Source organism: Blennius ocellaris (genome assembly GCF_963422515.1).
Source record: "Blennius ocellaris genome assembly, chromosome: 2".
Lineage (NCBI taxonomy): Eukaryota > Metazoa > Chordata > Actinopteri > Blenniiformes > Blenniidae > Blennius > Blennius ocellaris.
The window spans coordinates 1258081-1267893 of NC_137651.1; the positions used below are offsets into that span (position 1 = coordinate 1258081).

The 9813-nt window shown below is 55.6% G+C and overlaps 1 protein-coding gene across 1 annotated transcript; it reads right to left on the bottom strand.

The window, feature by feature from the left end:
- Nucleotides 1–1036: 1036 nt before the first annotated feature.
- LOC308136800 (olfactory receptor 52E4-like) lies at nucleotides 1037–2159 on the bottom strand (the record flags this gene model as incomplete). Its single annotated transcript, XM_080505297.1, has 2 exons — nucleotides 1037–2025; nucleotides 2123–2159. 2 exons carry the CDS (start codon nucleotides 2157–2159, stop codon nucleotides 1037–1039), a joined length of 1026 nt encoding a protein of 341 aa, XP_080361423.1.
- Nucleotides 2160–9813: the final 7654 nt, after the last annotated feature.

The window sequence follows — 9813 nt, forward strand, 5'->3', positions numbered from 1 at the left end:
GTGACGGTCAGGCGCCGTGGAAACGGGACCGGTCTGGTCAGGTCGCGGTGACGGTCAGTCGCCGTGGAAACGGGACCGGTCTGGTCAGGTCGGCGTGACCGTCAGGCGCCGTGGAAACGGGACCGGTCTGGTCAGGTCGCGGTGACGGTCAGGCGCCGTGGAAACGGGACCGGTCTGGTCAGGTCGCGGTGACGGTCAGTCGCCGTGGAAACGGGACCGGTCTGGTCAGGTCGCGGTGACGCTCAGTCGCCGTGGAAACGGGACCGGTCTGGTCAGGTCGCGGTGACGGTCAGGCGCCGTGGAAACGGGACCGGTCTGGTCAGGTCGGCGTGACGGTCAGGCGCCGTGGAAACGGGACCGGTCTGGTCAGGTCGGCGTGACGGTCAGTCGCCGTGGAAACGGGACCGGTCTGGTCAGGTCGCGGTGACGGTCAGTCGCCGTGGAAACGGGACCGGTCTGGTCAGGTCGGCGTGACGGTCAGGCGCCGTGGAAACGGGACCGGTCTGGTCAGGTCGGCGTGACGGTCAGTCGTGGTGGAAACGGGACCGGTCTGGTCAGGTCGGCGTGACGGTCAGTCGTGGTGGAAACGGGACCGGTCTGGTCAGGTCGGCGTGACGGTCAGGCGCCGTGGAAACGGGACCGGTCTGGTCAGGTCGGCGTGACGGTCAGGCGCCGTGGAAACGGGACCGGTCTGGTCAGGTCGCGGTGACTGTGACGGTCAGTCGCCGTGGAAACGGGACCGGTCTGGTCAGGTCGGCGTGACGGTCAGTCGCCGTGGAAACGGGACCGGTCTGGTCAGGTCGCGGTGACGGTCAGGCGCCGTGGAAACGGGACCGGTCTGGTCAGGTCGGCGTGACGGTCAGTCGCCGTGGAAACGGGACCGGTCTGGTCAGGTCGGCGTGACGGTCAGGCGCCGTGGAAACGGGACCGGTCTGGTCAGGTCGCGGTGACTGTGACGGTCAGTCGCCGTGGAAACGGGACCGGTCTGGTCAGGTCGGCGTGACGGTCAGTCGCCGTGGAAACGGGACCGGTCTGGTCAGGTCGCGGTGACGTTCAGGCGCCGCCGGAAGCCAACGAGCGTCTTGACGATGTGGCGGCGGATCTGGGCGGTCCGGACGCCGTAGATGACGGGGTTGAAGCAGCTGGGGACCAGCAGGTACATGGTGCTGAAGAAGACCAGGACGGCGGCGGGGAGGCGGCTCCTCACCCGGTACGACAGCAAGGCCACCAGCGTGACGGCCAGGCTCACCGCCATCACCAGCAGGTGGGTCACGCAGGTCTGCAGCGCCTTGGAGCCGGACGCCCCCGAGCCCAGCACGCTGACGAAGATGAGGACGTAGGAGGCCAGGATCAGGACGAAGTCCAGCACGGGGATCAGCAGCAGGGCCAGCAGGCCCGCCAGGCTGTTGGCGGCGGTGTCGCCGCAGGCCACGCCCACCAGCGCCATGTGCTCGCAGAAGCAGTGCGCGATGGCGCCGGAGCAGAACGTCAGGCGCCCCGCCAGCACCACGAAGGCCGAGACCAGCGCCAGGTTCCTCAGCGCCAGGGGCGCCACGAACCTCAGGGAGCGGGGCAGCGCCATCTGCCGGCGGTAGTGCAGCGGCGTGCAGATGGCGAAGTAGCGGTCCAGCGCCATCCAGACCAGCAGGGTGCACTGCAGCGAGCCCACGAAGTGGACCAGGTGCATCTGCAGCAGGCAGCCCCCCAGCGAGACCCCCCGCCAGTCCAGCAGGAAGCTCAGCAGCATGTGGGGCACGAAGAGCAGCGGCACGCTGAGGTCCACGCCCGCCATGGCGGCCATGAGGACGTACATGGGCGCGTGGAGGCTGCGGCGCGACGCCACCACGTACAGCAGCAGGCCGTTGGCGGCCAGCGCCCCCAGCAGCAGGGCGGAGAAGGGCAGGAAGAGGAGGGGCCTCAGCGCCCCCAGCTCCTGGAAGCCGTTCAGCTCGAAGTGCGTGTGTGACGTCACGTTGTGGGGCCGCGGCTCCGTCAGCAGCTCCATCCTCCACCCGCCCCCGGAGCCTGAGGACACACAAAACATCCCGTCAGCTGACTCCGCCCACCACCCAGGACTCCACCCAGGCTCTGTCGCCACGGCGACGCTTTCAAGTGAAAATACCCAACTTTGTTGCTGTTGTTTCTGGGTCCGTTACCATGACGACCGGACTGAGTCCGTTACCATGACGACCGGACTGAGACCGTTACCATGACGACCGGACTGGGTCCATTACCATGACGACCGAACTGGGTCTGTTACCGTGACGACCAAACTCAGTCCGTTACCATGACGACCAAACTCAGTCCCTGAACTCCTGTGTGTGTGTGTGTGTGTGTGTGTGTGTGTGTGTGTGTGTGTGTGTGTGTTTGTGTGTCTGCTTGTTTTTCAGAAGAACAAAGTTTTCTAGTTTTATGGTGAAGTTTAAATAACGAGTCGTTATGCTGAGAGGATGGAGAGAGGATGGAGGGAGTCGTTCTCCTCTGTCATGATGGAGGGAGAATGGAGAGAGTTGTTCTCCTCCGTCAGGACGAGAGTCGTTCTCCTCTGTCATGATGGAGGGAGAATGGAGAGAGTTGTTCTCCTCCATCAGGACGAGAGTCGTTCTCCTCTGTCAGGAAGGAGGGAGGATGGAGGGAGTCGTTCTCCTCTGTCCTGACGGAGGGAGGATGGAGGGAGTCGTTCTCCTCTGTCCTTACGGAGGGAGGATGGAGGGAGTCGTTCTCCTCCGTCAGGACGAGAGTCGTTCTCCTCTGTCAGGACGGAGAGAGGATCGAGGGAGTCGTTCTCCTCTGTCAGGAAGGAGGGAGGATGGAGGGAGTCGTTCTCCTCTGTCCTGACGGAGGGAGGATGGAGGGAGTCGTTCTCCTCTGTCCTTACGGAGGGAGGATGGAGGGAGTTGTTCTCCTCCGTCAGGACGAGAGTCGTTCTCCTCTGTCAGGATGGAGGGAGAATGGAGAGAGTTGTTGTCCTCCGTCAGGACGAGAGTCGTTCTCCTCTGTCAGGACGGAGGGAGGATGGAGGGAGTCGTTCTCCTCTGTCATGATGGAGGGAGAATGGAGAGAGTTGTTCTCCTCCGTCAGGACGAGAGTCGTTCTCCTCTGTCAGGACGGAGGGAGGATGGAGGGAGTCGTTCTCCTCTGTCCTGACGGAGGGAGGATGGAGGGAGTCGTTCTCCTCTGTCATGATGGAGGGAGAATGGAGAGAGTTGTTCTCCTCCGTCAGGACGAGAGTCGTTCTCCTCTGTCATGATGGAGGGAGAATGGAGAGAGTTGTTCTCCTCCGTCAGGACGAGAGTCGTTCTCCTCTGTCAGGACGGAGGGAGGATGGAGGGAGTCGTTCTCCTCTGTCCTGACGGAGGGAGGATGGAGGGAGTCGTTCTCCTCTGTCCTTACGGAGGGAGAATGGAGAGAGTTGTTCTCCTCCGTCAGGACGAGAGTCGTTCTCCTCTGTCAGGACGGAGGGAGGATGGAGGGAGTCGTTCTCCTCTGTCCTGACGGAGGGAGGATGGAGGGAGTCGTTCTCCTCTGTCAGGATGGAGGGAGAATGGAGAGAGTTGTTCTCCTCCGTCAGGACGAGAGTCGTTCTCCTCTGTCAGGACGGAGGGAGGATGGAGGGAGTCGTTCTCCTCTGTCATGATGGAGGGAGAATGGAGAGAGTTGTTCTCCTCCGTCAGGACAAGAGTCGTTCTCCTCTGTCAGGACGGAGGGAGGATGGAGGGAGTCGTTCTCCTCTGTCCTGACGGAGGGAGGATGGAGGGAGTCGTTCTCCTCTGTCATGATGGAGGGAGAATGGAGGGAGTCGTTCTCCTCTGTCATGATGGAGGGAGAATGGAGAGAGTTGTTCTCCTCTGTCCTGACGGAGGGAGGATGGAGGGAGTCGTTCTCCTCCGTCAGGACGGAGGGAGGATGCAGGGATTCGTTCTCCTCTGTCAGGACGGAGGGAGGATGGAGGGAGTCGTTCTCCTCTGTCCTAACGGAGGGAGAATGGAGGGAGTCATTCTCCTCCGTCAGGACGGAGGGAGGATGCAGGGAGTCATTCTCCTCCGTCAGGACGAGAGTCGTTCTCCTCCGTCCTGACGGAGGGAGGATGGAGCGAGTCGTTCTCCTCCATCAGGATGGAGGGAGGATGGAGGGAGTCGTTTTCCTCCGTCCTGACGGAGGGAGGATGGAGCGAGTCAGGACGGAGGAGAACGACAATCGTTCTGACAGAGCAGAATGACTCCCTCCATCCTCCCTCCTGACGGAGTGAGGATGGAGGGAGTCGTTCTCCTCCGTCAGGATGGAGGGAGGATGGAGGGAGTCGTTCTCCTCCGTCAGGATGGTGGAGGATGGAGGGAGTCGTTTTCCTCCGTCCTGACGGAGGGAGGATCGAGGGAGTCAGGACGGAGGAGAACGACTCTCGTTCTGACAGAGCAGAATGACTCCCTCCATCCTCCCTCCTGATGGAGTGAAGATGGAGGGAGTCGTTCTCCTCCGTCAGGATGGAGTGAAGATGGAGGGAGTCGTTCTCCTCCGTCAGGATGGTGGAAGGATGGAGGGAGTCGTTCTCCTCCGTCCTGACGGAGGGAGGATGGAGGGAGTCGTTCTCCTCTGTCCTCATGGAGGGAGGATGGAGGGAGTCGTTCTCCTCCGTCAGGACGGAGGGAGGATGGAGGGAGTTGTTCTCCTCCGTCAGGACGGAGGGAGGATCGAGGGAGTCAGGACGGAGGAGAACGACTCTCGTTCTGACAGAGCAGAATGACTCCCTCCATCCTCCCTCCTGATGGAGTGAAGATGGAGGGAGTCGTTCTCCTCCGTCAGGATGGAGGGAGGATGGAGGGAGTCGTTCTCCTCCGTCAGGACGGAGGGAGGATGCAGGGATTCGTTCTCCTCCGTCAGGACGAGAGTCGTTCTCCTCCGTCCTGACGGAGGGAGGATGGAGGGAGTCGTTCTCCTCTGTCATGATGGAGGGAGAATGGAGAGAGTTGTTCTCCTCCGTCAGGACGAGAGTCGTTCTCCTCTGTCAGGACGGAGGGAGGATGGAGGGAGTCGTTCTCCTCTGTCCTGACGGAGGGAGGATGGAGGGAGTCGTTCTCCTCTGTCATGATGGAGGGAGAATGGAGAGAGTTGTTCTCCTCCGTCAGGACGAGAGTCGTTCTCCTCTGTCATGATGGAGGGAGAATGGAGAGAGTTGTTCTCCTCCGTCAGGACGAGAGTCGTTCTCCTCTGTCAGGACGGAGGGAGGATGGAGGGAGTCGTTCTCCTCTGTCCTGACGGAGGGAGGATGGAGGGAGTCGTTCTCCTCTGTCCTTACGGAGGGAGAATGGAGAGAGTTGTTCTCCTCCGTCAGGACGAGAGTCGTTCTCCTCTGTCAGGACGGAGGGAGGATGGAGGGAGTCGTTCTCCTCTGTCCTGACGGAGGGAGGATGGAGGGAGTCGTTCTCCTCTGTCAGGATGGAGGGAGAATGGAGAGAGTTGTTCTCCTCCGTCAGGACGAGAGTCGTTCTCCTCTGTCAGGACGGAGGGAGGATGGAGGGAGTCGTTCTCCTCTGTCATGATGGAGGGAGAATGGAGAGAGTTGTTCTCCTCCGTCAGGACGAGAGTCGTTCTCCTCTGTCAGGACGGAGGGAGGATGGAGGGAGTCGTTCTCCTCTGTCCTGACGGAGGGAGGATGGAGGGAGTCGTTCTCCTCTGTCATGATGGAGGGAGAATGGAGAGAGTTGTTCTCCTCCGTCAGGACGAGAGTCGTTCTCCTCTGTCAGGATGGAGGGAGGATGGAGAGAGTTGTTCTCCTCTGTCCTGACGGAGGGAGGATGGAGGGAGTCGTTCTCCTCCGTCAGGACGGAGGGAGGATGCAGGGATTCGTTCTCCTCTGTCAGGACGGAGGGAGGATGGAGGGAGTCGTTCTCCTCTGTCCTAACGGAGGGAGAATGGAGGGAGTCATTCTCCTCCGTCAGGACGAGAGTTGTTCTCCTCTGTCCTGATGGAGGGAGGATGGAGGGAGTCATTCTCCTCCGTCAGGATGGAGGGAGGATGGAGGGAGTCGTTCTCCTCCGTCAGGACGGAGGGAGGATGGAGGGAGTCGTTCTCCTCCGTCAGGACCTGAAGCGGTTGACGTGTCCACTGCCACACTGACCTTAGACCAGCAGTCGCTCTGTGAAGGACACCGTCAGGACACCGTCAGGACACTGTCAGGACACCGCCAGGGCCTGCCCTCTGCTGGAGGGAACCGAACACCACCTTCCTCTGAGAGAGACGTCGTCTGATCTGAGAGAGAGGTCCTCCGAGCAGAGAGAGACGTCTCCTGCACCGTCTCCTCATCCCCACTGAGCCGACTCGCCTCTTTATTCCCTCCATGTGACGTCGTCCGTGTCCCCGTGAGTCACCGGCCCCAGAGAGTGACGCCAACCTGGAGGACGTCCTTCCTCCAACCAAACCTGGAGGACGTCCTCCGTCCAACCAAACCTGGAGGACGTCCTCCGTCCAACCAAACCTGGAGGACGTCCTTCCTCCAACCAAACCTGGAGGACGTCCTCCGTCCAACCAAACCTGGAGGACGTCCTTCCTCCAACCAAACCTGGAGGACGTCCTCCGTCCAACCAAACCTGGAGGACGTCCTTCCTCCAACCAAACCTGGAGGACGTCCTTCCTCCAACCAAACCTGGAGGACGTCCTCCGTCCAACCAAACCTGGAGGACGTCCTTCCTCCAACCAAACCTGGAGGACGTCCTCCGTCCAACCAAACCTGGAGGACGTCCTCCGTCCAACCAAACCTGGAGGACGGTGAACCAGCAGACATTGGGGACACGTCTCCGTCTCATCATTAAGGACAATCACACTGAAGACTCCTGCACTGTAACCAGCAGCTGAGAAAAGAAAGAGAAGAATGATGGACTGTCAAAATAAAAGCACCAAGTTGGATTGTTATTACGGTGACTGTTAGCCGGGTTAGGCTGGTGACCAACCTGCTACCCGGGTTAGGCTGGTGACCAACCTGCTACCCGGGTTAGGCTGGTGACCAAACATCGAGCAGCAGTCTGAGAGCCTGAACTGGTTACTACTGACTAGTTAATGCTGACTAGCTAGTGCTGACTGGTTACTACTGACTGGTTAGTGCTGACTGGTCACTACTGACTGGTTACTGCTGACTAGCTAGTGCTGACTGGTCACTACTGACTGGTTACTGCTGACTAGCTAGTGCTGACTGGTTACTACTGACTGGTTAGTGCTGACTGGTCACTACTGTCTTGTTACTACTGACTGGCTAATGATGACTGGTTACTACTGACTGGTTACTGCTGATTGGTTAATGCTGACTGGTCACTGATGACTGATTAATGCTGACTGGTTACTGTTGACTTGTTACTGCTGACTGGTTAATGATGACTGTTTAATGATGACTGGTTACTACTGACTGGTTACTGCTGACTGGTTACTGCTGACTGGTTAATGATTACTGTTTAATGATGACTGGTTACTACTGACTGGTTACTACAAACTGGTTACTGCTGACTGGTTAATGATGACTGTTTAATGATGACTGGTTACTACTGACTGGTTACTACAAACTGGTTACTGCTGACTGGTTACTACCTACTGGTTACTACTGACTGATTAATGCTGACGGGTTAGTACTGACTGGTTACTGGTTGTAAAAGCAGTTGGATTGTTATTATGGTGACTGTCAAAATAAAAGCACCAAGTTGGATTGTTATTTTGGTGACTGTCAAAATAAAACCACCGAGTTGGATTGTTATTTTTGTTACTGTCAAAATAAAGCCACCGAGTTGAATTGTTATTATGGTCACTGTCAAAATAAAAGTACCAAGTTGGATTGTTATTACGATGACTGTCAAAATAAAACCACCAAGTTGGATTGTTATTACGGTGGCTATCAAAATAAAACCACCAAGTTGGATTGTTATTACGGTGACTGTCAAAATAAAAGTACCAAGTTGGACTGCTATTACGGTGACTGTCAAAATAAAAGCACCAAGTTGGATTGTTATTACGGTGACTGTCAAAATAAAAGTACCAAGTTGGACTGCTATTACGGTGACTGTCAAAATAAAAGCACCAAGTTGGATTGTTACTACGTTGACTGTCAAAATAAAAGCACTAGGTTAGATTGTTATTTTGGTGACTGTCAAAATAAAAGCACCAGGTTGGCTTGTTATTGGAGGACGTCATGGTGTTTGCATGAAATCATGATCAATAAAACAAACTGAAGACGTTTCATTTCTTTATTTCTGAATCAGAACGAAACAGTTGAAGAAAACACACACACACACTCACACACACACACACACACACACACACACACACACACACACACACACACACACACACACACACACACACACACACACACACACACACACACACACACACACACACACACACACACACACACACACAGACCTCTCTGAGAATCTTTCTGCTGGAATAAAGGTAAAGTGAGATCGTTTCTATTCCATCAATCACTAATCTCAACCAGTCATCAATAACCAGTCAGTAGTAACCAGTCAGCAGTAACCAGTCAGTAGTAACCAGCCAGTAGTAACCAGTCAGTAGTAACCAGTCAGCAGTAACCAGTCATCATTAACCAGTCAGCAGTACCCAGTCAGCATTAACCAGTCAGCACTAAATGGTCACCAGTAACCAGTCAGCATCAACCAGTTAGTAGTAACCAGCCAGTAGTAACCAGTCATCATTAACCCGTCAGGAGCAACCAGTCAGGAGAAACCAGTCAGGAGAAACCAGTCAGCAGTAACCAGTCATCATTACCCCGTCAGTAGTAACGAGTCATCATTAACCAGTCATCTTTAACCAGTCAGTAGTAACCAGCCATCATTAACCAGTCAGTAGTAACCAGTCAGCACTAACTAGTCAGCATTAACCAGTCATCACTAACCAGTCATCAGTAACCAGTCAGTAGTAACCAGTCAGCAGTAGCCAGTCAACAATAACCTGTCAGTAGTAACCAGTCAGCAGGAACCAGTCAGCACTAACTAGTCTGCAGTAACCAGTCAGTAGTAACCAGTCAGTATTATCCAGTAAGTAGTAGCCAGTTAGCATTAACCAGTCAGTAGTAACCAGTCAGTAGCAACCAGTCAGTATTAACCAGTCAGCAGTAACCAGTCAGCACTAACTAGTCAGCATTAACCACTCAGTTTAAACCAGTCAGTAGTAACCAGTCAGCATTAACCAGTCAGTATTAACCCGTCAGCAGTAACCAGTCAGCAGTAACCAGTCAACAGTAACCAGTCAGCAGTAGCCAGTCAGCATAAACCAGTCAGTATTAACCAGTCAGCAGTAACCAGTCAGCATTAACGAGTCAGTATTAACCAGTCAGCGTAACCAGTCAGCATTAACCAGTCAGTTTTAACCAGTCAGTATTAACCAGTCAGTAGTAACCAGTCAGCATTAACGAGTCAGTATTAACCAGTCAGCAGTAACCAGTCAGCATTAACCAGTCAGTATTAACCAGTCAGCAGTAACCAGTCAGTAGTGATCAGTCAGTATTAACCAGTCAGCAGCAACCAGTCAGTAGTGACCATTCAGTAGTAACCAGTCAGTACTTAACCAGTCAGAATTAACCAGTCAGTATTAACCAGTCAGCAGTAACCAGTCAGTAGTGACCATTCAGTAGTAACCAGTCAGCACTAACCAGTCAGAATTAACCAGTCAACATTAACCAGTCAGCAGTAACCAGTCAGCAGAAACCAGTTCAGGCTCTCAGACTGCTGGTCGGTGGTTGGTCACCAGCCTAACCCGGGTAGCGGGTTGGTCACCAGCCTAACCCGGGGAGCCGGGCTGGTTGAGGGACGTCCC